The sequence below is a fragment of the Xyrauchen texanus genome, chromosome 3 (assembly GCF_025860055.1).
Source record: "Xyrauchen texanus isolate HMW12.3.18 chromosome 3, RBS_HiC_50CHRs, whole genome shotgun sequence".
In the NCBI taxonomy this organism is placed as follows: Eukaryota; Metazoa; Chordata; class Actinopteri; order Cypriniformes; family Catostomidae; genus Xyrauchen; species Xyrauchen texanus.
The window spans coordinates 49,527,479-49,554,956 of NC_068278.1; the positions used below are offsets into that span (position 1 = coordinate 49,527,479).

Consider the following 27,478-nt stretch of genomic DNA (forward strand, 5'->3'; position numbering starts at 1 on the left):
TCAAAATTATAGCCCCCAGACATAAACAATATGCGTGTTAACATGATTTTAGTTTGATAAAATCGCTTACTAACCTTTCTGTGCAAAGTTATAGCCAATTTTACAACATCGTTGTCATGACATGGTAGTCAACAAACCCCAAAACCCTAAAACGACTGTAAATTATGATTTAAAGGTGTCGTATATTCATTTTTTTATTTTATTTTTTAACGCTCACTGAGGTCCACTTAATGTTAGTAAGATTTATTCATCAAAAATAGTCACCATTTAGAAATAATTGTTAATTTTCTATCCTGTTTTTTAAACTTCAATATATATGAAATAATCATAAAAAATTACATTTATGGAAGTGCGAAAAAAACGACGCTCTTACATACCTCGGGTCTCCACTAGATATAGTTAAACCACTATTAAAAAAAAAATGGTTGCAATTTTGACTTTTTTTGTTTTGTGTTACAATATTTATAAGAGGAATACTAAAGAGGTTTGGGCACAACTCCAAAAAAATTGATGCGGTACAGGGGGTGAAATGAGGTCCCAGGTCTCTAAAGAACCGAGGTATGTGTTTAAGGGTTAATATCGCCAAATGTAACAAATGTGCTTGTTAACATTAGTAAATCAGGTATCATGAACTAACAATTAACACAAATGTTTAGCCTTAATTAATCGTTGTAAATTTGTCATATTTCTAAAATTGGTAATTGTTAGTTTATAATGTATACAGCCTGTAAAGTTAAAGAAATTATATGTTGAAATGAACATTAACCAAGATTAATAAATGCTCATTGTCATTTTATGTTATCTAATGTGTTAACTAATGTAAAGAAATACAACTTTAGTGTTAAGTTGAACAAGAATGATTTACAACAATTAAAACAACATAATCAGTAACATTAAACTAGAGTTATTAAAAGATATATACTAAAAATGAAAAAAGAATATTAAATGTCAATAATTGTAATAACGTGATGTAATAATTTGAATAATTAATATTCCCAGTATGATACCACCAGAGTACTTTTTTGTAAGGTGTGTAATTGGGAAACATTAGGAAAGAGGTATGTTGTTATTTGAGAAAAAGAAAAGAAAAAGTTTATGAAATAGATTTTTTTTTTTAAGTACCTAAGTGGGCGGAACTTAATTTGTCAGAATGAATGACCACACAGCGCCCCTAGAGGAAATATATAGACTTACTACAGTATATAAAACCTTTCCCTTCTAGGTTTTTTCGGTTTCACTACAGCAAAACGAGCCGCAGAAGAACTCACGTTGACGTCTGCTTGTTTACATCCGAAGGAGTTGACAGAATTGAGCCTGTCCTTTCAGTATGGCTCAAACTTTCAGTCTATGACTTACTATGACTTATGACATCAACTGAGCAGGAGCCATGAGCGCATTAGCTGGTCTCTCTGTAATGCTCTGGATGTTGTTTTGCCCACTGGTGTTCAGTAAACAGATGGCATTTGTAGAGGTGTTTCTGGAAGACCAGCAGGATGTTTTACAGGGTGAGTTGGTCCAGGGCAGTTTGGAGAACGACCCCACAGAAAACCACAGCAAAAAGAAACATGACCTCGAGGGAGACTTCAAATTAGTAAGTGATCAACGCACGCACACATTGATACTGCATATGTTTATTTCATTGTTTTCATTGTGTGTTTATTGTTTTGGCTTTAAAATTGTTGTCAGTCAGCATAATTTGCTGTAGTTGCAATTTTAACATTTTCTTCATATGATGTTATGGTTTCTATGTCTGAAACCTGTGGTGGTGTAGCCTGAGTGGTTAAAAATGTGAGCAGTTAACAGGAAGATTATAGTTAAAAAATATATATATATATATATTTATATTATTAGCATAACAATTTGAGTTAAAAGCTGAATTGAAAGATGAACAGGAATTTCACAATGTCAAAATATTTGGTAAGTAGCCTTTTTGCTTGTTGACAGCTTGAACTTCCAAAATGTTTCAAATATCCACCTTTGCAATGCGGTCTCAGACTTTTGGACCTCACTGTATAGCAGAAACATGCATGTTTATTTTTCTATGCAGATAAAAGATGAAGCGTCTGAAACTAATACTGAAAAAAGTAATCAGAACCCCTGGATTGGAGTGGTACCTGTCCAAATGGAGGAAGGCACAGTTTCTAGTAACAGTAACCAGGAATCCTTTGCTGCCTCTGTGGTTAATAAGGTCATTAACAATTTTAGTGTTCACAATTACATTGTGAACACTAAAACATGGTGATTAGGTACCGATCAAACTGACAGCTCTCTCCTCCATAGATGAAGCGTGCCCTTTTTTTGGGTGCATCTGCTTTGATCATACTGGCTATAAACCAGAATACTATCCGAGAGGTAAGAGCTCTGCTGTCCTGTCCCATAAACTTTTAGATGGTGCAATGATGGTTGTTAGAAAAGAGAAAGGAAAAATTAAAGTCAAACTGTTCTTCCTCGACAGATGGACCTCTCTCAGGTCCTCTCTAAGCCAATTATTGTTATTCAGACATCAGAAAATGTCACCAAGCTCATTGGAGCACTCCTCATGTAAGCAGATTTCAACTACATTAAAACCTGTTGAATGAAATCTACTGATATTTTGTTGGGCCTGTTATTTGTTGCCTTTTGCTATTACTACCTTTTTGCATTTACTGAATTTAGAAACATGCCTTTTATTCAATTAGGGGCCTTCATGCAACTGCAAAAATCACTTACAAAACTTGTCTAGAGGAAAGCCTGGTAAGATTTTCTGCTGAAAATAATATCCCTTTTTGCTCATTTTAACTTTGTGAATGTTGCAACTTGGTACGTGGCTTATTAGTGTAAAAGTGTGACATTTCTATATGTGGTGTCACAGGGGGCCACCCTGACCCTTTGGTCCAGTTGTGGGCGATCAAGAAGTGGGCTGTATGGAGAGTGGCAGGGGGTCATTTGCACCGGGGAGACCAACTCTCAGGTTCACGTATGAAAACTATAAAGACGTCTCATATGATCCAGGATTACTGTCTTACACTTAAAAATATTTTTAAAGAGATGGTTCACTCAAAAGTGAAAATTCTCTTATCATGTACTCACCCACATTCCATCCCAGATGTGTATGACTTCCTTTCTTCTGCTGAACATGAATGAAGGTTTTTTCAAGAATATCTACTCTGTAGATCCGTACAATGCAAGTGAATAATGGCCAGAACTTTTAAGGTCCAAAAAGCACATAAAGGCAGCTTAAAAGTAATCCATATTGCTCCATTGGTTAAATCCATATTTTCAGAAGTGATATGAAAAGTGTGGGTGAGAAACAGATCAATATTTAAGTCCTTTTTTACAATCGATCTCCACTTTCACGTTTTCTTTCACATTGTTCTTTTGTTTTTGGCAAATTAATTCTTTGTGCATATTGCTACATACTGGGCAGGGAGGAGAATTTATAGTAAAAAAAAAAAGGACTTATATATTTAAGTCACCCACACCTATCATATTCTTAGGTAGACATGGATTTAACCACTGGAGTCGTATGGATTACTGCCCTAATGTCCTTTTGGAGCTTTAAAGGTCTGTCCACCATTCAATTGCATTGTATGGACCTACAGAGCTAAAATATTCTTTAAAAATCTTCATTTGTGTTCAACAAAAGAAAGAAAGTCATACACATCTGGGATGGCATGAGGATGATCAAATGATAAGAGAATTTTCATTTTTGGGTCTGTTATCTGTTTTCATGGTGCACTCAGTAATTGTCCGTTTTTCCCTACTGTCCATTGTGTGTCCAGAAATAGCTCCAGCAGCTGTGGAACACTGTCGTTCTGGTGGCCCTCGTCCTCTTAACGGGGGTCATGGTTCAAGCACGCTGGCAGTACCAGGACAACCAGTTTAATGATGATTCAGAGGTGAACACTGTGGCCTGTATTTATTACAAGTTTATTATGAGTTCAACTTATGACTTAAAGGTAAAGTTTCAAAATTTCAGATGTGAATGAGCAATATTAGGTGGACACAGGTAGGAAATCTAGTCACAAGCATATTTATTGTTTATTACATACACTAATAAATGTTTGGACACACCTACTGATTATTTATTATTACCATGTTTCCACATTTTAGAATAATAGTTTCAAATCTCTGAAATAACATAAGTGGAAGTATGGGTATTATGTTATGGCCAAAAATTGTTGAACAAATCAAAACATATCTTATATTTTAGATTCTTCAAAATAGCCACCCTTTGGCAAGATTACAGCTCTGCACACTCTGGACATTCTCTCAACCAACTTCACGAGGCGCTTTCTGGGATGCTTTTTAAACAGTACTGAAGGAATTCCTATATTTGTTGGTCACTGTTTGGTTGCTTGTCCTTTAGTATTCCATCCCACTCCAAATAATAATAATAATAATCATCATTTAAAATGTCTGTTTTGCAAAGATATTCAAACATTGGCATCATCTACAAATCTAATTTCAAGCTTTTAAACATCATATCTTGAGAAACCCAAGTTCAATCAAACGCACCTTTGACTGGTAGTGTAAATAATATAAGAAATAAGGAAATAAACCCTTTGTCTTACAGTCACACCTCAAGCAGGACATTTTAAAGAGATTATCAGCACTGAAAACCAGGACGTACCGGAAGCCTAAACTGAGGTGTGACCCAATTCAGACACCGCCTGTAGAGACGGACAATTGTGCAGTTTGTCTGGAGCAGTACAACAACAACCAGGTGATATATCCTCTGCTCATTCTTATTCTGTTGCTTTGGATATGTATTATTGATTTATTTAGAAGCATAAATATGTGACTAATACAGCAACTTCTGGCTCTGTGCGGGTGTGTTTTAGTGTTTGAGGGTGTTGCCATGCCTCCATGAGTTCCATAGAGATTGTGTTGATCCCTGGCTACTCCTGCAGCAAACCTGTCCTCTCTGCAAACGCAGTGTGTTTGGTCAGTAACACACGTCCATCTCTCCTACACACAATTGTAATATTATTTACATTGGAAAGATTACTATTTTCCATTTACAAGTAGGGCTGCAACTAACGATTATTTTGATTATCGATTAATCTAACGATTATTAGAATGATTATTCGACTATTCAGCGATTGTTGCACCGATTAATCATTAGCTCTTAACCGATTATTCTGCTTGTGTCCCGACTTAAAAGGTTGTATTAAACGTGCTTACTAACAATAAAGAGGGTATAATCATCTTTTAAAAACACCTCTAAATGACATTCACTGAATTAAAGGGGAAAAAATACTTTTTATTAGGTTTAATTCAGCAAAGAAATTCACTTAAAAAAAAGTCCTATTGTTATTAAGTGTTTTTGTCTTGTTTTCCATTTAAAAATTTCTACAAATCCTTAAAACAAGATACATTTAATTGAGAAGCAACATATATTAACTTTAATAAAGCTATAACACATTAAATATCACTGCATTTAAGATTTTGGGTGCTTCCTTTTAAAGACGCTCGACATGCAAGTTTTGCTTGAGCGGAGCGGCAGCTCCAACTCCGCTTATTCCACAACGAGAGTGCTTCTTATTTTGTATATTTGTATTATAATTCCCTCATAATTTGTGATCTACATCAGCTGAATCTGTTTGGAATGTTTAGAGTGCATCTGGACTGTGAGGTGTGTAATTCTTCCTCTCCTCAGTCAGGTGTGAGCTGCAGCGCTGCTCTCATCAGTAGAGTTTAAAGTGATCTCATGTTAGAGTAAATTAGATCAAACGACTATTCTACAACGTAAACTTTTGTCGACAATTGTTTGTCAACTAATTGTTTTAGCCCTATTTACAAGGATGACTGGGGCTACTTGTTACATACAAAATTTACATTTTTGTGTGAACTATTCCTACTGCTTGTTATCTCTATATGTTAGTTTCAAGTACCTAAATATGGAAATTAGCAAAAATAATATACAGAAACACTTTACAATAAGGTTCTATTATACATTATTTAACTACATTTGTTAACATGACTAACAATGAACATTATTTATACAGCATTTATTAATATTGGTTACTGTTAATTTCAACATAAGTTAATATTTGATTTTGTACATGTTAAAGGTGCACTTTTTTCTTCTTTTCCTCATTGCAAACGTTTTACTCCTAAAGAAATTAATAGTGATTTTGAATCAAAGGTATAAAATCATGATCAATCACATACAATGAAGACTTCAGTCATATCTGTAACCTGTAACTGTTTTGTTCTACATGGAGAGGGTCTCCTCATGGGGGCTGCCATGTTAGAATCACATGACAAGCCAAATACTAATAGCTAAATATCAGTAACTGCCTTGATATTGGACACTTTCACTCTTGGATTAATCATGGCTGACTGTGTATAGATAATAGATCTACAAAGGCACCTGTAACTAAAAACTATTGATTTTGAATGATACAGCATCCACGCCGCTAGGTGTCACTGTAGGTTCAAGATAACAAACGCAAAAGTTACTGACTGCACCTTTAATATTAGTTCATATGAACTGGCATAAACTAGTTTTTATCAAATGCCGTTAACAAATATTTATCAAAGCTGTTTAAAAATATATTAGTTTTAGTTCATTATACCTAATGCATTAACTAATGTTAACAAATGTAACCTTATTTTAAAGAGTTACCATACTGTATTTTCTAATATACTGTATTTATGTATAGATGTTTTATCTTAAGAATCGGTCAGTGCAGTAACTGACTTTCAAAAAATATCCCTACACTGAGAAGTACCACTGATGTGTGAGAATTAGCCCCAAAATTTGTCTCCCCCTCTGATGCACATTTATGAATTTCAATTAACAGCATGCTGTTCCTGTCAACTTAAGCCAACATTATGTGAATAACCATGAATCTGAACACCTGCCCTCTTTCTCTACCTCCCAGGTAATTTTTATTGAGCTGCACCTGGATGGATTCTGGACTAGGGATTAGTGAAATTAAGTGGTTCAGATGTTCGTGGCAACTAAACACCTCCTTTGTACTGTAAGGTCAGGATGCCTCCATAGTAATGATCTTTGACCACTCTGAAGACTATGAACTTTTACTTGTAAAATGACCCCAAGAGGCAGGACTAGACCCTGGTCTGATTAGTTGTTTGAAGGTAGGTCCTTGTACGTGGGATCAGATTTTTTGTCCTCAGTATAATACTGCAGTTACATTTCTTTAACCAGCTCTGCAATTCTCTGATCCTACACTGACTCTAAAGTTATATGAATGGGGGGGTTCCAGAAGATCTCTTCAGATTAAGAAGGAATCATACATACTCTCAAATGTATGTTTAAACAAGGGTTAGGAGATGGGATGAGTCTGTTTAATTAAAGAATATTTCACTTAAAAATGAAAATTGTCATAATTACCTAATTTTGTTTATAAATCTGCTTGAATTTCTTCCATTAAACACAAAAGGAAGTTTAAGGAAGAATGTAATTGCTAGTCACCATTCACTTTCATTGAATTTTTCCCCCATATAATAAAAGTGAATGGTGACTGATATTCAGCATACCATCTCTTTTGTGTTCCATGTAAGAAAGAAAGTCAAATGTGTTTGGAAATACATCATGGTGAGTAAATAATGACAAAATGTTCATTTTCGGGTGAACTATCACTTTAAGTAATGTTCCGGGTTCAACACAAGTTAAGCTCAATCGAATGCATTTGTGGCATAATGTTGATTTCCACAAAAAATAATTTAGACTCGTTCCTCCTTTTCTTTAAAAAAAATAAATAAATAACAAATCGAGATTACAGTGAGGCACTTACAAAGGAAGTAAATGGGTACAATGAAAGTGAATGTGGACAATTTTTGGAGCGATTAAACAGAAATTTTAAGCTTATAATTTTGTAAAAACACTTACATTAAGTCTTATGTTAAAACTTGTGTAATATTTGAACAGTAAAGTTCTTCAAATCATATTTACTGTCATTTTAGGGTTTGTTGACATAACATCATCATGGTAACGAAGTTGTCATGAGAATTGTCTATAACTTTACACAGAAAAGGTTTGTAAGTGATTTTATCACACTGAAATCATGTTTACAAGCAAATCCTTTATGTCTTGTGGCGATTTTTAATGTAAAAAAAATAGCCCCCCATTCACCCGTAAGTGCCTCACTGTAACCTCGATTTTTGCTTCTTTTTTTTTCTTCGAGTCGAAATACATTTTTGTGGTAATCAGCATTATGCCGCATAATGTTGAACATTATGCCACAAATGCTGTCAATTTAGTGTAACTTGTATTGAACACGGAGCATTCCTTTAAACAAGCACTTCACACTTTGTAAGATGAAAACTACACTTAAGGATAAGCATCAGTAGTTTAACAAATTATAAACTATTGATAAAAACTATAATAAGAACTGAAGGGAAGCTCTGTGCTTTTCTGCAGCAACTAGAGTGACTTTCACCATGTTACTCTTCCTTGTGAAGAGGATCTACAGGGACATAGTAAAATGGAACCACAAGGCAGCAAAACTGAACATTCAGGGGGCGTTCACTCTTACAGTGATTTTCAGCAACAAAAAGACCAGAAGTCATTAATGATCAGAGTGACAGAAATTGTTGGCAATGCTACAATGATGAGCATTGTTCAACTTTACATAACTGTGCAAGACAGTGAAGAACCACTGAATACCTTTGGATTTTGCAGTTGAGTAAGAATACCTAATAGCAAACAACAGTTCAGTGACTTGGCAAAATCCATTGATTTAATCACTGTCCGTATGTATGAACTTCCAGTTAAATGAAACATGGAATATGAATGAAATATGGCAGCATAATCTGTTTATGCCAAATCTAAAGAATTTCCACCTTCCCAAGTATCATGATACATGAGTCTTTTTTCAGGAGTATTTGTCAAACAGCCGATGTATTTAAAATCTCATTAAACACTCACACACAGAGGAACAACTAAGAAACAGTCTTAAGAACAGCATTTATTCATGTTTTATCATTCTAGTTTTTACATTTTTTATTCCAAAAGCATTCATAAATATGCTTTCTGTTAGAAAAGTAGAAAATATGCTGCTCTACATGGCAAGAGAACATTGCCTGAAGTTCAAAGTGTAACCAGGGTGTCATACGCTTACAGCCTTTGGCTAGGGCTGGGTATCGTTTAAAAAATTTCGGTATCGATAGATACTTTTTTCGATACTTTGGTCGGAGAAAAAAAAAACTGCAGGAATATGACAAATTTATCAAATTACATCAGAAACCTCGGGGCTGAGGGATTGTGAATATTCTTGCTTTATTGATTTTGCATTGAAAATTTTATAATTTATAAAAAATTAAAAAAAATAAATCAAATACATTTCTAAATTCAAATTGCACTCCAAACTAAATGAAAAAGCAAATAATTAATTAATATATATACACACACACACACACACACACACACACACACAACCACCTTTCCATTTACCGTCAGGCAAGAATCCATCTAAACATGCAGGCGTAAAATTACTCACACAAATGAAGACATAATAATTATAATGATGATAATAATAATCAATATAAATCATGGTTCGAGATGAACGTGATTTTGTATTATTTTATATAGTTTGTATTATTTTACAGGCTGCAGAGTTGCGTTCACAATAAACTGCTCTGTGGAAATAAAGTGAACTGAACTCAGAGCACCTCCTGAACTGAGATGTCTGAGGTCATTTGCAGCAGTCATAAAAAAAAAAGAAAAGAATCAGAAGGCAGAAACAAAGTGTGAGATCCTTATTAGATGGGCGTCTTCCACGAGACTGCACGACCATATACGGCTTTTCTGTCATTTGTACTTTATAATGTAAGAGTGTTTCTTCAAACACGTATCTTTGTGTCTACGGACAAATTATTTGTAATATTAATTTGATAATAATAATAGTCTAATAATAATTTAATAGATTAATGGGAAACGGGCCAAATATCGTCATGACATGGTCAAAGGCATCAGCTATTGGCGATCACTCTGACCATCATTGGATCCTGAGATCATCGTCTGTTTGCTCAACACAAATGTGCATTTCTCTATAAATTAACAAAATGTTCAGACAGTCTCTTGCTGTTTTTTCCGACACATTCAGAATCATTACTGCTGCGGCTCGCTTCATGCATGCGCTTGTAAAAAATATATTTTAAAGGCTTTATTACGGTTTAGTATTTCTCTGTAATGTAGAACAGTGTTAGCAATGCTGCTTTTAACATTCTTTCTCAGCCCTGGAACCATTTTCTGATACTAGTATTTTTCCTTCATGCCTAAATACAACCAATCACCAGCACTTTTAGATTTGGGCACATCTAGCACGCTACATGCGTATTACTGACGGTGACGAGATTAACCCCTTAGGTATCGAAAATGGGTACCGAACAGACATTTGGTACCAAAGACATTTTTCGAAACTCAATTGATTAGAGGCAATTCTGTCGGTGCCTAAAATGTATCAAACTCGATACCCAGCCCTACCTTTGGCACATCATAACTAATTTGTTGAAATCAGAATCTGCAGCCATGATGTACAGCCTGAGATTGTGAGGTTTGTGAAGGACTACACATAAGTCTTAATTGTTTTCTGAACCTTTAAGGAACTATCCTGGCTCAGATTTAAATCTTATGAGCAATGTGTAGCTTTATTTTTGCTTCAATAGTGTTATGTAGCACATCTTTTGTTGAGTCTACATCTCAGTCAGTGTTCCTTTATTTATTGAATTATACTTAGTGCAATAACCGTTTGTACCTCTCCTCTGTTCAATAAACGTATGTTACATGGCAAAAGACCTTTGCCTTTAAGCACTTTGGTTTCTTGTCATATGTTGACTGTCATCATCAAATTTCTTTGAATATATATATGATTATTTTGTTCCCTTATAGACACACTTTGGATTTTACTAAGCCCTTCACAAACTCAAAACCAGCCTGTCACTTTAGACTTCAAAAATTAAGATCTGCATTTAATGTTTCAATCTGAAAGAAATAAAAGGCCTGTGTAAGAGACTGCAGTGTCAATTTGATGCTCCTCAGAACTTATATGAATGAGAAGCCAAATTTAATCTCAGATACTTTGCCTTTGTTCTTCAGTTCACAGAGACCATTATGTGTCCGTGCTTTTCTGTTGTTGTTGATGTAAAGGCAGTGTATCAGGAAGGGATCATGCCCTTGTTCCTCTTCCTGTCAGCCATCGTCCTGCGATTATGATTGGCACCTCGGCTCTTGTTCATCTCTTTCCTGCGCCTGTCCAAGACAGTCTCCTGTGCCTGGCCCTGCCCCTTTGGACCACCTACCACATGACTTTGTGGAGGAGGTCTGTAGCTTCAAGGAAAAATAAAATAAAATCAACTGGTGACTCACTGATAATTGTTGTCTAGGTTAGTCAAATAATAGCAAAAGTGATTCCAGTTACGCAACATCCTCAAACTTCAGATGCATCACTTCAGATTTACCTTTTTCTGCTGTGCATGGCAGCTCTTCTGGCCTCTGCTCTCTCTCTTAGAACAGCAGGGTCCTGGATGAAGTGATCCCTCTTCATGGCTTCATTCTAATCAAAACCACATAGAACATTGAGATCAATTGGGAATCAATGGCATCACACGTGCTGTGAGTACATCTTCGTCTCAGCCTCAGACAACACACCCACAGACCATACTCTAACCACCTGATGCACATAGCCCACAAAATTGGAAAACGTTTTCTCGAATCACTCAGCGCAAATTTCATTGGCTGGTTTGATAGATCTTCTGCCAGTAGAAGCACACAAGACTTTTCATCAGTTTGCCTAGGATGAGTCCTGTTCACAAGGTTCCACGCTGATTCAATGAGCAATTATGAGGATGAAATCACCATATTTGTCCAAGTTTGCAAGATTAGTGACATCAAATCTTTTAAAAGATATTTAGAATTTCATTTAGGGTACATAGCAGAAGCAGATATATAGCAGTGGAGTCATTCAGGTTCCTGGGCACTACCATCTCACAGGACCTGAAGTGGGAGATACACATTGACTCCATTGTGAAAAAGGCCCAGCAGAGGTTGTACTTCCTTCGCCAGCTGAGGAAGTTCAACCTGCCACCAGTGCTGCTGAAACAGTTCTACTCAGCAGTCATTGAGTCTGTCCTCTGCACTTCAATAACTGTCTGGTTTGTTGCAGCTACGAAATCAGACATCAGAAGACTACAAAGGACAGTTCGGTCTGATGAGAGGATTATTGGTTGCCCCCTGCCCCCCCTTCAAGAACTATACACTTCCAGAGTGAGGAAAAAGGCTGGTAAAATCACTCTGGACACCACTCACCCTGCCCACTACGTTTTTGAACTGTTGCCTTCTGGCCGGCGCTTCAGAGCTCTGAACACCAGAACCGTCAGACACAGGAACAGTTTTTTCCCTCAGGCCATCCATCTAATGAACAATTAAATTGCCCCATTGAGCAATAATGATGTGCAATACAGTTTAATTTTAATTTTAATTTATATTATCCAACATATCCACTTCTGCCATTACTTACATTGCTCTGTACATAATATACTGTTTTTTGTTCTTTATATAACAGATTGTATTAGATTTGCACTACGTGTGTGTATGTGGGTATGTATGAAGGTGAGTGTATGTACGTATATGTATAATCATTTATATTGTGTTCTTTTTTTGTTTTTAATTACCTATGTCTTGCTGCTGTTTTTGGTATTGTTTGTATTGTTGTAGACTGGAAGCTCCTGTCACCAAGACAAATTCCTTGTATTGACTCAGTTAGTTATTGTATTGACATAGTTATGTCTCTGAATTTTTCCATGTGTTTTCAGTGCAATTGCTCACAGAGACTGCCAGGTTATTATATAAATTATTTCGCTGTGACGGCCTTTTCTTGTGGTATGATATATCTTGAATAACCTCGCAGCTATAAAGTACATGATGACAAAACCAACTGTGATTGATAGCTTTACAATGACATATGTCAGTTAAAGTTCTTTTCCAGTCTAAGTGGGTGTTTCTTGGTCAATTTAAGCTGCTACAGAGCTGTTTAGCGGTGTCGTCAATTTGTAGGCAAACCCGGTAGTCTAATTCGCCATGGGTTCCCTCTGGATTTTTAGAATGGGGTTTGTTACTTGACGATAAATGGACGTTTTGTTCAACAACAGAAATTACACACTTTCATACTTCAAACCTGAATTTTGAAGCTGTCGTGTGTTATAAGAAAACAAGGATGCAATTCAATACGACTTCAAAATATGCTTGAAGGTATGAAAGTGTGTAATTTAGGTTGAAGAACAAAACGTCCACATATCGACAAATAATGTTCATCAAACCTTTTTTTTTCCTCAAGTTGAGAAACCCCTAGGAAATTCCAGAGGGATCCCATGGCGATCCCATAGTGATCTACGAGGACTAGGTACATCCATAAATTATTGTCAATCATAATGGACAGTCACACTACATTTTAAGCATGCAAACTTTCAGACAGCACAACAAATATAGGCAACAGGCCTTCTGTTTCTAATAAAAAAATAAATAAAAAAAATTGTACATGTAATAATATTTAATATACAAATATAATCATTACTTAAAAATATGAAAAAATACACCATGTACTCTGTGACATTTAGATCCTCTATTGGCCAGAAGTCTATTTACTGTATGAATGTCCATGTCAGTTTACCAAACTTGAACTTTGGTATGCAGCGAAAGACTAAACAACTATGCATTTAAGCTTGCGTTCCCGCTTTTGTGCATTAGCATGCATATGAATGGAAGGCAATGGAACACAAAGTCTAGTGACTACGCCTACATTCTGATTAAAATGAAAGCGAAAGGAAGGTAGAAGACCATCAATATTCCATATTATCTACAATAGTCAAACCTTATCACACTCAACCTATGGAAAGGATCACAGTGCTGACCTACAAAGTCAAAGGCAGTAGCTATGCCAATACATAAACTGAGATAGCATAGCCAAACCCATCTACCACAGGACAAATTATAGTATAACAGACCCCATTTTGACAAAATGTGTAGTTACTGCATTTAGCCTTTGCATGGCAGAAAGGTTTTAAAATAAAAATTGGAGAGCGAGAGAGAGAGAGAGATTAATTTGCACCTTGTACTCTTCCTCGTCTTCCTCTTCCTCTACTGCCTGAGCCTGTTTGCCAGTTCTGAGCACTTGTGGGATTGTGAAAGGCCTAAAGGAATTTAAAAGATGAAGATCATCTGTGTGAACTTGGAAAAATAATGGTGATACACAATTTAAATCCATAATTAAAAATGTTCTCTCTCTCAGGAAGTTGAAAAGGCTTGGTTTGTTATCAGCTCATACCTGCGGTTCAACAACTCATCCTCCTCATCCAGATCATTGGCTCCTATTTGGTTGACATCATATGTGTCATCATATTCGTCATCGTAATTGTCCATGGCGAAAATATTATCAGGGTTCCTAGAGGGGTCTGTCGCGATGGGAATCTCTTCCACCACTGTCTGGTATGATTGATATCTCGCTCTCTGCTCTTCAATGTGCTCTTTGTCATTGAGAGTGGCATGCACACTTTCCCCCTGTCTGAAATACACATAGATTTTAATTTCTAACTGACACAAACCATCTTGTACAGCTTAAGCTGCATATTTAATAAGCACACTTTCAAGTGGTGCTCTGATGTCAGTTTATGTTGGACTTGTCAAAGGCAATTTTTCTTCTTCAGCAGAATTTGCATGAATATTTAACTAAACAATCTGAACTTAAAACACAGGTTAATTTACTGCAAACAGGGTGAATTGGGTAATGTTTTTCTAAGTGGGAAGAGTTGGTAATGAATTTTAACATAGGCACATACAACTAACCTCCGGCCTTTCCATACACGACTCATGTCCAGTTGGTCACGGTTAAACACATCAAACTCGTCATCGTCAAACACATTTGATCTGGAGCTTAAAACTGAAAGAGGCTCCTTCAAAGGCCTATAGGGAAAGATTACAGAACCACAAGACAATAATGAAGTAGAGTTTAGTTAAACCACAAATACTTTGGTTAGAGCTTACCTGGCCATTGCCCTGTCCAGTTTGACAAGTGATGGAGACAGTTTGTCGTCCAGGACATTGTTGATGACAAGTTCAGAGTTGTATCTGTACTCCTCCAAACATGCCATTATGAAACCCTCTCCCAAATCTGGGAGCAGCTCTCGAATATGAGACAACAGAGACTCCAATTCTCCAGCACTCACTGTGCACACGGACCCCTATAGGTCCAAAGGAAATAAAGAGGAAAAAATAATTTATTTCAATTTCAGAGCAAATCAAATGTAGTCATCTAAATGGAGCAAGATGAGTCATAAAAGTGTGTATGTTTGATCTACGCTACTGGTCAAAAGTTTTGAAACACTTAATTAAAATGTTTCTCATGATCTTAAAAATATTTTGATCTGAAGGCGTAGGCTTAAATGTTTGAAATTAGTTTTGTAGACAAAAATATAATTGTGCCACCATATTCATTTATTACATTATAAAACAAAAATGTAATAATAAAAAAATAAAACATTTAAATTGATGACTTGGACAAAATAATAAAGAAAAGCAGCCAATAAGTGACCAACCAAAACTTCAATACTGTTTAAAAAGCATTCCAGGGTGATACCTCAAGAAGTTGGTTGAGAAAATGTTAAGAGTACATTTCTGCAAATTCTAGGCAAAGGGTGACTACTTTGAAGATGCTAAAATATAACACAGTTTTGATCTTTAGTTTTGAGGACTTTACTATTATTCTAAAACGTGAAAAAGAATGAGTAAGTTTCAAAACTGTGGTAGTGTAAATAAAGTAGAAAAAGTACGGTAGTGTAAATAAAGTAGAAAAATTCCAAAGCAAGTTTTTATTTTATAAATACACTCACTGAGCACTTTATTAGGAAAACTTTGGTCCTAATAGTGCCTGATGTGGTATTCTGCAAGTGTAGCCCATTCACCTCAAGGTTCAACGTGTTGTGCGTTCTCAATTGTACAGAGTGGTTATCTGAGTTACCGTAGCCTTTCTGTCAGCTCGAACCAGTCTGGCCATTCTCTGTTGACCTCTCGCATCAAGGTATTTCCATCCACAGAACTGCTGCTCAATGGATGTTTTTTTTTTTTTTTGGCACCATTCTGAGTAAACTATAGAGACTGTTGTGCATGAAAAGTCCAGGAGATCAGCAGTTACAGAAATACTCAAGCCAGCCTGTCTGGCACCAACAATCATGCTACAATCGAAATCACTTAGATTAAATTTTTTCCCCTTTCTGGTGAACATTTACTTGAAGCTCCTGACCCATATCTGCATGATTTTATTAATTGCACTGCAGCCACACGACTGGCTGATTAGATAATCGCATACATAAATGGGTGTACAGATGTTCCTTATAAAGTGCTCAATGAGTGTATTTAATAAGGTTTTAGCAGCTGAACTCACATTTTCTCCCTTACGAGGAATGTCAGGGATAGCTTCCTCTCCTCTCAACTCTTCTCCCATTGCTCCTTCTTCTACCTTCTGGGAAGCTCCCTCATCTTGGCCAGACTTACTTTTGGCCCCTGCTCTGTGATTGGCTGATGAGATTGCAGAGGGTAAGCTTTTCTTCTTCCCCACACTCTCCCAGGCAGACTCAACTCCTTTCAAGAGGTAGGATGTCCTAGTGTCATCTCTGAGAGGACCGATCAAGGAAAATAAAGCAAAATCATAGAAATGTAAAAATTATGAAAATTCTGATTCCAATGCACCGAAGAGGCACCGAAAATGTGTCAGTTTAGGTCCTGAATTGGCATGCATGGACATTTAGCCAGAGACATTGTTCTCTTCTTTTTGAATAATGAATTGCTTATGTTCCTCATTTGTAAGTCGGTTTGATAAAAGTGTCTAATTAATGACAATGTAAAATTTTAGGAATTTGATATTTTTACTAGAACATGAGCATTGGTATCAGTCCCCAATTATGAAGCATGTAGAAAGAACTGTGCAAATTTCTCATTGTTATGACTGGAATCATTTAGGTAATTTTCTCTGAAGTATCAGCCTCAAAGATATAATTTATTGAAACTGTGCAGATGTTTTGCTTCCCATTTTAATTCTTGAATTCCAAAATCAGCCTCAGAGATCCCCTTGGCCAAAATAAAGGATACAAATGAGGAAAGGCCTGCTGAAGGAGACTGATGTCATCAGCTATAGGAAACTGTTCATCATAATCTGCCAGGAATCTGAGGTATAAAAAGACAATCAATGCATTGAAAGTATATTTTAGTCATATGCCACAATGGTTTACATACAGTTGAAGTCAAAAGTTTACATACATTTAAAACAAATGTTTTAACCATCCCACAGATGTAATATTAGAAAACTGTAGTTTTTTGGCAAGTTGTTTAGGACATCTACTTTGTGCATGACACAAGTAATTTTTCCAACAATTGTTTACAAACAGATTGTTTCAATTGAATTGACTATATCACAATTTCAGTGGGTCAGAAGTTTACATACACTAATGGGGCTTTTCCACTGCACGGTACAACTCAACTCGACTCTGCTCGCTTTTTGAGGGTTTTCCAATGTGGATAGTACCTGGTAATTTTTTTTATACCACCTCTGTCGAGGTTCCAAGCAAGCTGAGCAGATACTAAATGTGACATCAAAACCCTGCAGATCACCGATTGTTTAAACAGAATCGTCACTACCAGCATCAATGTAATTGCGACATGGGACATCAACCTGCTAGTTTTAAAATTAGCAACAGCTATAGCAGTATCATTTGTTCACGCGACTTTCGAATTGTAAAAAGAAATGGCTGTGGGCAAAAACACGCCGTGGTCAGTAAACAAGGTGCAGACGTTCCTCTTGTTGGCAACAGCTTTCTCAGCTTTTGGCCACACACGGCTAGCACCGGACCTACCAACAATGTAGGGAAAAGTAAACATTTTTTTAAAGTGACTACAGAACCATCAAGGAAAAGTGGAAGTGGTTCGACTAAATGGACGCTATCTAGACTGGTGAGCAATGGGAGGGAGAGTGCCCTGGACACAGCCATGACATTGTTGTGGAGGATGGTAGGTTAACTCTATACTCTACTTGAAAGCTTCACTTTATTTAGTTGACCAGCTACTTGAAAGCTTGCTTCTAAAACAACCAGGCCAATTTAACTGTTACACTTGTGTAAAATCACCATCCAACAACTGGTTATGCATCACAATGAGCTAGAAGCCAACAGCTAGCGGTCATGTTATTGTTTATGGTCAGTAATGTTCGTGTCGCATTTAAGATGATGTCACGGCACTAAACTGCAAGATCAGAAAAGTAAAGCGAGTAGAACCATAACGTGCAGTGGAATAGTGCCATAAGTTAACTGTGCCTTTAAGCAGCTTGGAAAATTCCAGAAAATGATGTCAAGCCTTTAGAAAAGTAGCAACTGATAGGTGGTGTTCTGAATTGGAGGTGTACCTGTGGATGTATTTTAAGGCCTACCTTCAAACTCAGTGCCTCTTTGCTTGACATCATGGGAAAATCAAAAGAAATCAGCCAAAACCTCATAAAAAATCAATCCCAGAACAACAACTAAGGACCTTGTGAAGATGCTGGACGAAAGAGGTAGACAAGTATCTATATCCACAGTAAAACAAGTCCTATATCGGCATAACCTGAAAGGCTGCTCAGCAAGGAAGAAGCCATTGCTTCAAAACCGCCATAAAAAAAGCCAGACTACTGTTTCAAGTGCACATGGGGACAAAGATCTTACTGTTTCTGAGAAATGTCATCTGTTCTAATGAAACAAAAATGTAACTGTTTGGCAATAATGACCATTGTTCTGTTTGGAGGAAAAAGGGTGAGGCTTGCAAGCCAAAGAACACCAGCCCAACCGTGAGGCATGGGGTGGCAGCATCATGTTGTGGGGGTGCTTTGCTGCAGGAGGGAGTGGTGCACTTCACATCATTATACATATACGTACATACACTCACCTTCATACATACCCACATACACACACGTAGTGCAAATCTATTACAAATCCATTATATAAAGAACAGAAATACAGTATATTATGTACAGTGCAATGTATGTAGTGGCAGAAGTGGATACGTTGGATAATATAAATAGACTTAACTGTGTTGCACATAATTATTGCTCAATGGGGCAATTTAACTGTTCATGAGATGGATAGCCTGAGTGAAAAAACGGTTGTACCATTGTAGTGACCATCACAAAGCACTGACCTCAATCCGATAGAAAATTTAAGGGCAGAACTGAAAAAGTGTGTGTGAGCAAGGAGCAAGGTTGTGCTCCTGACACGCTGGTGTCAGGAGCACAACCTCTCCCTCAACCTCAGTAAAACCAAGGAGCTTGTGGTGGATTTCAGGAGGAAAGACGGAGAACACAGCCCCATCACCATCAATAAGCACCAGTAGAGAGAGTCGGCAGTTTCAAGTTCCTCGGTGTCCACATCACTGAAGAACTCACATGGTCCGTCCACACTGAGGGCATTGTGAAGAAGGCTCACCAGCGCCTCTTCTTCCTGAGACGGCTGAGGAAGTTTGGAATGAACCAACACATCCTCACACGGTTCTACACCAGCACTGTAGAGAGCATCCTGACTGGCTGCATCACTGCCTGGTATGGCAATAGCACCGCCCACAACCGCAAAGCCCTGCAAAGGGTGGTGCGAACTGCCAGAAACATCATCGGAGGTGAGCTTCCCTCCCTCCAGGACATATACACTAGGCGGTGTGTGAAAAAAGCTCGGAGGATCATCAGAGACTCCAGCCACCCGAGTCATGGGCTGTTCTCACTGCTACCATCAGGCAGGCGGTATCGCAGCATCAAGACCCGCACCAGCCGACTACATGACAGCTTCTTTCCCCAAGCAGTCACACTGTTGAACACTTGATCTATCACGATCAATAATTAGCACTGCACTTTATTCATCTATAATCTCACACTGGACTGTCAACATATTCTCCTCAATATACTACTTCATATATATATATATATATATATATATATATATATATATATATATATATATATATATATATATGTATATTTCATATACTCTTTACTTATTGTATTGTATATTGTATATTGTGTGTATTGTTTACTGTACATTGTATATAATTATTGTGTTGTGTATGTGTACATTTGATTTGTAAATTGTTTTGTGTAAGTATGTTGTTTACTGTAATTGGTATATGTCTCGTCACTGTCATGACTGCTATGTTGCTCGGAACTGCACACAAGAATTTCACCTACTGTTGCACTTGTGTACATGGTAGTGTGACAATAAAGTGATTTGATTTGATTTGAGGCCTACAAACTGACTCAATTACACCAGTTCTGTCTGAAGGAATGGGCCAGAATTCCAGCAACTTATTGTGATAAACTTGTGGAAGGCTACCCAAAATGTATGACCTAAGTTAAACTATTTAAAGGCAATGCTACCAAATACAAACAAAGTGTATTCTGACCCACTGGGAATGTGAAATAAAAGCTGAAATAAATAATTCTCTCTACCATTATTCTGAGAATTTCTGACATTTCACATTCTTAAAATAAAGTAGTGATCCTAACTGACCTAAGACAGGGTATAGACAAAAATATAATTGATATATGTCAGGGTTTTCTACAATTAAATGTCAGGAATTGTGAAAAACAGAGTTTAAATGTACTTAGCTAAGGTGCATGTAAACTTCTGACTTCAACTGTATACAGTACATTCATACATTTGGTGAGACATCTCTGCAAATTCACCTTTTCTCTTGAAGGAAAGCTGTGAAGGTCTGTAGAAGATCTTCTACAAAGGATGGCATGTTTTCAGAGCTGTGAAAATGAATGCAACTTTGAAAAAGTATGCAAAAGGAACAAGGATATTTTGCTTCCAAATAATGAGGTCCATTAGTGTGTGAGTTTTCCTCACCCCTCCAATATGGGCTGTAAACATGTGTTCTGGAGCAGCAGATAAGTGATTTCCACTATTTTCTTTCTGGAATGAGACACTCGTTCCCACATGTCCTCCTGCAAACTGAGACAAATTGCAACTAGTTACACTAACATGTACACGTTCCTAAAGGAATGTGTGAGAAAGGGCAAGGCATATGTTTGCCATTCAAACCATTTATTGAAATTTCTCTTCTTCACTGCTTTCTCCAGGTCTGGAATGGCCATCTCATAGAATGATGATAATCTGCATTGAGAGAAGCTCTATGAATTTCTTCTAATATTGTTTGTGTCAGTAATATCAGGGATGAGTTTCTGCCCTTAACACTGTATGAAATAAAAGTAGAGACAGTATGTACTGTAGATGTATTTGTGACACCTGTTAAGAATATTGTGCTGTTTAAAGGTAGAACAAGCCTTAGGGAAGATGTCCAAGAAAGAGTGGATAGAGGTGCAGGTGTCACACATGTAAAACACCAGGTCTGCAAGCTCCTATGAGACAGATACACACAATATATACAGTACTGTGCAAAATTCTTAGGCACATAAGATGTTTCACAAAAGCATTTGTCTTAAGATGGTTATTTATATCTTCAGCTTTAGTGTGTCATTAGGAAATATAAATGTTAGACTCCCAAACATTACTTTTGCAAAGAGAAGAGAAGAATGGGGAGCCCTGCAACAGATTTCATGGCCCCCACAAAGCCCCCCAATGAACATTGTGTCAGTCGGTGATTACCGGTATATAAAGAGACAGAAGCAATTGAGACAACCTAAATAGATAGAAGAACTGAAGAGAATTCTCCAAGAAGCTTGGAACATACTATCTGCCAACAACCAAGAAAAACTGTGTCCAGGTGTACCGTGGAGGATTGGTGCTTTTTTAAAGGTAAATGTGGTCACACCAAATATTGATTTAGCTTTTTTATGTTTACTGGACTTGGTATGATATTAAGTGATAATTGAAAACTGTTTATGTAATTATTTTTATAGACATCCTCATTATGCAATATTTTTCCTAAAAAGTGCCTAAAACTTTTGCACAATACTGTATATATATATATATATATATATATATATATATATATATATATATATACACACACACACGCACGCACGCATGCATGCAAAAACAACATACCTGGACAATAACACTATGCAATCAAGTAATGATAATCCCTTTAAGCCAGACTCAACTGAGGACACTAGTTAGTAGAGGGTGATTCAGAAAAGAAAAGAAAGTGTGGACAGAGACAAAGACAGAGAGAGAGTGAAATAAGAGGATTTGCTTACCTCTTCTGGCATGGTCACGGCAGTTGAGCATTTGTTTGCATTCAGTTTGAGGGGTTGACTTGCACCTGCCTCTAATTGAATTCCACAATTCTGTAAAATGGTATCGAACACCTAGATTGCACACATACACATTTGAACTTTTTCAACAGGCAAATAAACACTTAGAAATACTGATGACATCACAACCTACGTGGATTATGGACGGTATAGTCTCATTTAGGTCTCCATAATAACTGGGCTGTTATGAGAAAATGTTCTCTGAAGAAAAAAAGGAAACTTCATAAAATACAAAATATTAAAAATTTTAATGTGGAAGCACGCATGTTTTTGATATTTCTGAACGTACCGATCATTTTATGAAGCAGTTGTGAATTTCCTTTCCCAAACAGCACACAAAGATCCAGGATTTTGGGAATGTCAAATAAGTAGTTATTGTAAATAATCTCTGCAAATACTGCAGGAGTTATAAAGTTTTCCTGAAGAGGGAAAATAAACATTATTTAAATGTTTATACAAAATTAAAAACACATTTATCTCATTCATTTTGAGGCAGACTTGTTCTTCTGATTAGAACGTGTCCAAACCCACATTCCACACTAAAGGCTGTAATTAATAGTAATAAATAATTAATTATTATAATTCCTTACATTTATATAGCATATTTCTATTCACTCAAAGCACTTTACATAGTAGCAAAGGACCATCGACCACCACCAGTGTTCAGCATCCACCCTGATGATGCGAAAGTAGCCATAGTGTGCCAGAACTCCCACCTCACACCAGCTATCGGTGTATATAGGAGGGGATATAGCTAATTTATATACACTCACTGAGAACTTTATTAGGAAAACCTTTACACCTACTTATTCATGCAATTATCTGATCAGCCAATCGTATAGCAGCAGTGCATAAAATCATACAGATACAGGTCAGAAGCTTCAGTTAATGTTCACATCAACCTCTAGAACGGGGGAAATCAGTGATTTCAACCGTGACGTTATTGTTGGTGCCAGACGGGCTGGTTTGAGTATTTCTTTAACTGCTGATCTCCTGGGATTATCATGCACAATGGTCTCTAGAGCATTGGTTCCCAACCCTGTTCCTGGAGGGTCCCCAACACTGCACAGTTTGAATATCTCCCTTATCTGACACACACAAATCAGTCTTGGGAGTCTCTACTAATGAGCTGATGAGTTGAATCAGGTGTTTTGGATTAAGGAGATATCCAAAATGTGTAACGTTGGGGCCTCCAGGAACAGGGTTTGGAACCACTGCCCTAGTTTTTACTCACAATGGTGACAAAAATAAAAAACATCCAGTGAGTGGCAATTTGGAAACACCTTGTTGATGAGAGAGGTCAACAGAGAATGGCCAGAATTGTTCGAGCTGACAGAAAGGATATGTAACTCAGATAACCACTCTGTACAATTGTAGTGAGCAGAATAGCATCTCATAATGCTCAACAGTTTGAAAATTGAGGCAGATGAGCTACAACAGCAGAAGACCATGACAGGTTCCACTTCTGTCAGCCAAGAACAGAAAACTGAGGCTGCAGTGGGGACAGGCTCACCAAAACTGGACAGTTTGAGACTGGAAAAACATAGCCTGGTCTGATTAATCTTGATTTCTGCTGAAGCACACAGTCAGTAGGGTCAGAATTTGGAACCAACAGCATGAATCCATGGACTCAACCCGTCTTGTGTCAACAGTTCAGGCCAGTGGCAGTGGTGTAATGGGCTGTCTCTCGTTTGGAAGGATGCGTCCTCCAGAGGTTGCATTTGTTGGCCGCATCCGTCATAAATGCTGTCTCATTTCAGAAAAGCCAGTAGGACACTTCGAATGCAGCCTTCGAATGTGACCTTCTTTCACAGGAATTTAGAGGATGCATGAGGTATATCCATCGTGGGCACTCACAACCCACAATTCTTTGCTTCAATGGAAATGTCTAAAAACAATTATGCCAATTTGCCCGCAAATATGATGTTTTAACGTAAGGAATGTTACTTCCCAAGTTGAAGTACCTCAGTAGATGGGTGCAGAGTATATAACATGTATAATTATATTAATATATTAATAAATTTCACCTGTAAAATATATTTTCTTTTCTTTTTATATCAATATAACTCTCCTAAAATGTACCTTGTACATTCCCTACAAAAGGGACTTTGTTCCCTTCTCAAAGTGCTCCCACTTGTTAAAGAGAGGCGTGCTGTCATAGCAACCATGTTACGTTCTGTTTACATTTGTCCTATGAACGCAGTCTCGTTTAAATGAGGCTTGTTTAAAGGAGGACACTCTGTATACTGCAACCCTCAAAGGACGCATCCTACCCAGCATGCAGCCTTCCAAACGAGACACAGCCATGGTGTGGGCACACTTTGGGCCAGTCAATACCAATCAATCATCGCTTGAATGCCACAGCCTATTTGAGTACTTTTGCTAACCATGTGCAACCTTCATGCCACAATTTACCCATCTTCAAATGGCCACTTCCAGCATGATAATGCACCATGTCACAAAGAAAATGTCATCTCAAACTGGTTTGATGAACATGACAATGAATGTACTGTTCTTCAGTGGCCTTCCCAGTCACCAGATCGGAATTCAATATAAGACTTTTGGGATATGGTAGAATGGGACATTAGAAGCATGAATGTGCAGCTGACAAATCTTCAGAAATTACATGATGCGGTCATGTAAACAGGGACCAGTATCTCAAAGGAATGTTTCCAACATCTTGTGGATCCATGCCATGAAGAATAAGGACTGTTTTGAGAGCAAAGGGAGGCCCTTCCTAGTATTAGTATAATGTTCCTAAGAAAGTGCTCAGTGAGTGTATATAGGGTTATATTAGGAAGACATGATGGACCCTAAGAAATGCCCTGAGATTTTTAATGGCCACAGTGTGTCAGTTCCTTGGTTTAACATCTCATCTTAAAAGATGGTGCCTTTTTATGTCCCCATAACTATACTAAGGAATTACGACCCACACAGACTGCAGGGTGAGCACCCCCTGCTGGTCTCACCCACCATCCAGGTATGAGCCAGGCTAAAACTCTGCTTAGCTACGATGGTGGGTAACCAGGCAAGTTTTGCCGGGTGATATGCTGCTGGTTTAATACATGTACTATACCTAAATGCCACATTCTGTATAAAAAAAAAAAAAAAAAAAAACATCTGCGAGGGTTTAGGCACCTTAGTTTCTTTGTGTGTATCCATCCTGAGGAAGATCATGAAAACAGAGCGGTGAATGTTCCTCTGCATGTCGGCTACAGCTGAGGTGCATGAGAGACCAGACGGGTCCAGACCACGGGGAGTGTCTCTCAAATAAGATTCCAAAAACATCTGTAATGATTCATCAAATACCACCTAAAGAGAGAGAGAAAGAAAAAAGGAAATACAGCAGCTGTCTGGCCACATTAACATAAATTCTCACCCAGGGTTACCATGCACTGTACTAAAATGTTTAATATTAAAGGATTTTTTAAAAATAGCATAATATATGTCTGTCTTAGTCACATGTTGTGTAAGATAAATAAATAAAAAAATTCTTCCACGTTTTCAGAAATAATTCATTTTAGATATTCTGACCTGACACCAGAACTTGTCATGAGGTAATGCAAGCAACCACTCCAGGTCCTCAGACATGAACTGACCAAGCTCAAGGAACTCCTCCACTAGCGCAGGTGTGCCATCTTCAGGTGGAGGTTTATAAGTTAAGAAACATCTCTCCTCTTTACGGTCAGGATGCTGATGGGAGAGGTGCAGGCACATTTCAGTTGACACAAAAACAGGACCATGGTCTGCACTTATATAGCACTTTTTTAAACTTGGAGGTTACCAAAGCACTTTACACTGTGTCCCATTCACACACACATTCATTCTCATACACCAATGGCAGCAGAGCTAGCCTGTCATTGGGAGCAACTTGAGGTTCTGTGTTTTGCCCAAGGACACTTCGGCATGTGGAGTCATGTGGGCTGGGAATCGAACTGCCAACCCTGCGATTGGCAGCCAACCCGCTCTACCACCTGAGCCACAGCCACCCCATTATAGTATGTTTTCCCCCCCAAAGCTACTTCAGAGATACTATAAAATTATTGATGTAAATGAATGCATTCTCTCACCAGTGCTGGTAAGGTGCGTTCTCTGCTTTGTGGTCCAGAGGCCTCAGTTACATGCAGTTCATCTAAAGGCACTTTTGCGCATGCCATTTCCACCTGCCACTTCCACCTGCCACAGACGGACTGAAAAGAACCACATGAGGTCTGATCTCTGAATACACTAGATTTTAAATTCGTCATTGCAAGATTTACTCTTTTATACTGTCAGCAGCATGGTAAATGATTAACCGGGATTTTAATGTCTGTTCACGAGACGTGATAAGAGCTGGTTCACGTTAATTCGTGGACCTCAATCGAAGGCACCTAACAAAGTGTTCTGATTTGTGATTATTTTGGCATATTAACTGTCTATAGACGGTCAGTTATACAGTAAAACACCAGCTAATGAGTTGACAACACAAGAACTGACATCCACATTTAACAGAAAGGTTGACAACACCAGAAACCTACTTTTACACGGGATAGACATTCTAAAACCAGTAGCATCTCGCATTGCGCTTGTTTATTTAATGTTGTGGCTGTTAGCTGTGTATGAGACAGAATGGCTATAGCGTTAGCTAATTCCGACAATATCAGTGAGCTCAGCAACATTAATAAAATGAAAAAAGTTGCTTTTATTATCAACATATTATTTTAGTTTTATATATATATATATATATATATATATATATATATATATATATATATATATATATATATAAAACTAAAATAATATGTTGATAATAAAAGCAACTTTTTCATTTTATTAATGTTGCTGAGCTCACTGATATTGTCGATATATATATGTATATATATATATATATATATATATATATATATATATATATATATATATATATATATATACACAGCCGAATTCTGCTTCTGAAACTGTCAAAGAAACACAACAGGAAAATCCTTCCAAAACGTTAGCTTCTATACGTTTAAATTACAATAATGAATAGAATTATCTGTAAATACAGCAGTGATTAACTTTCCAAAAGTCAAATGATAAAAAAAAATCTTACATAATTTATACAAAACAGATGAGTAAAAGCCCAAACACTAGACATCCAGTCCACCTGCGTGGATATCCGGTGTATCCGTGCTTAATATTTTTCAAAATAAAAGACAATCAAAACAGGATGGAATCGATAGACATTCCTATCTAATTCAACATAAAATGTTCAAGTTTTGCAGAGA

General features: G+C 37.2%; 2 protein-coding genes across 3 annotated transcripts; one reads left to right on the forward strand and one right to left on the reverse strand.

The window, feature by feature from the left end:
* Nucleotides 1–1,269: 1,269 nt before the first annotated feature.
* LOC127626866 (RING finger protein 215-like) lies at nucleotides 1,270–7,017 on the forward strand. 2 transcript variants are annotated; one of them, XM_052102963.1, is made up of 10 exons: nucleotides 1,270–1,591; nucleotides 2,048–2,188; nucleotides 2,281–2,352; nucleotides 2,456–2,541; nucleotides 2,679–2,733; nucleotides 2,852–2,956; nucleotides 3,762–3,878; nucleotides 4,556–4,705; nucleotides 4,824–4,926; nucleotides 6,873–7,017. In XM_052102963.1, exons 1-7 carry the CDS (start codon nucleotides 1,388–1,390, stop codon nucleotides 3,765–3,767), a joined length of 669 nt encoding a protein of 222 aa, XP_051958923.1. In that variant the 5' UTR covers nucleotides 1,270–1,387; the 3' UTR covers nucleotides 3,768–3,878; nucleotides 4,556–4,705; nucleotides 4,824–4,926; nucleotides 6,873–7,017. The 2 variants fall into 2 exon arrangements, with proteins under 2 accessions (XP_051958923.1, XP_051958930.1); XM_052102970.1 differs by having other exon boundaries at nucleotides 2,852–2,950.
* Nucleotides 7,018–11,104: 4,087 nt separating this feature from the next.
* LOC127626795 (activating signal cointegrator 1 complex subunit 2-like) lies at nucleotides 11,105–26,797 on the reverse strand. Its single transcript, XM_052102847.1, is given in 19 exon segments — nucleotides 11,105–11,281; nucleotides 11,413–11,507; nucleotides 14,058–14,139; nucleotides 14,274–14,510; nucleotides 14,792–14,908; nucleotides 14,990–15,186; nucleotides 16,386–16,614; nucleotides 17,090–17,164; nucleotides 20,694–20,762; nucleotides 20,860–20,964; nucleotides 21,055–21,126; nucleotides 21,259–21,371; nucleotides 22,173–22,283; nucleotides 22,363–22,430; nucleotides 22,519–22,648; nucleotides 25,368–25,541; nucleotides 25,764–25,922; nucleotides 26,300–26,419; nucleotides 26,747–26,797. Coding segments are annotated over 19 exon segments (2,361 nt in total). The 5' UTR covers nucleotides 26,783–26,797; the 3' UTR covers nucleotides 11,105–11,109.
* Nucleotides 26,798–27,478: the final 681 nt, after the last annotated feature.

Excerpts from the sequence above, each read along its gene's own strand:
- LOC127626866 (XM_052102963.1), top strand. The coding sequence starts at position 1,388 with ATGAGCGCATTAGCTGGTCTCTCTGTAATGCTCTGGATGTTGTTTTGC. Across the intron at positions 2,353-2,455 it reads ACCAGAATACTATCCGAGAG|ATGGACCTCTCTCAGGTCCT; the intron begins GTAAGAGCTCTG and ends CTTCCTCGACAG. Across the intron at positions 2,542-2,678 it reads CTCATTGGAGCACTCCTCAT|GGGCCTTCATGCAACTGCAA; the intron begins GTAAGCAGATTT and ends TTATTCAATTAG.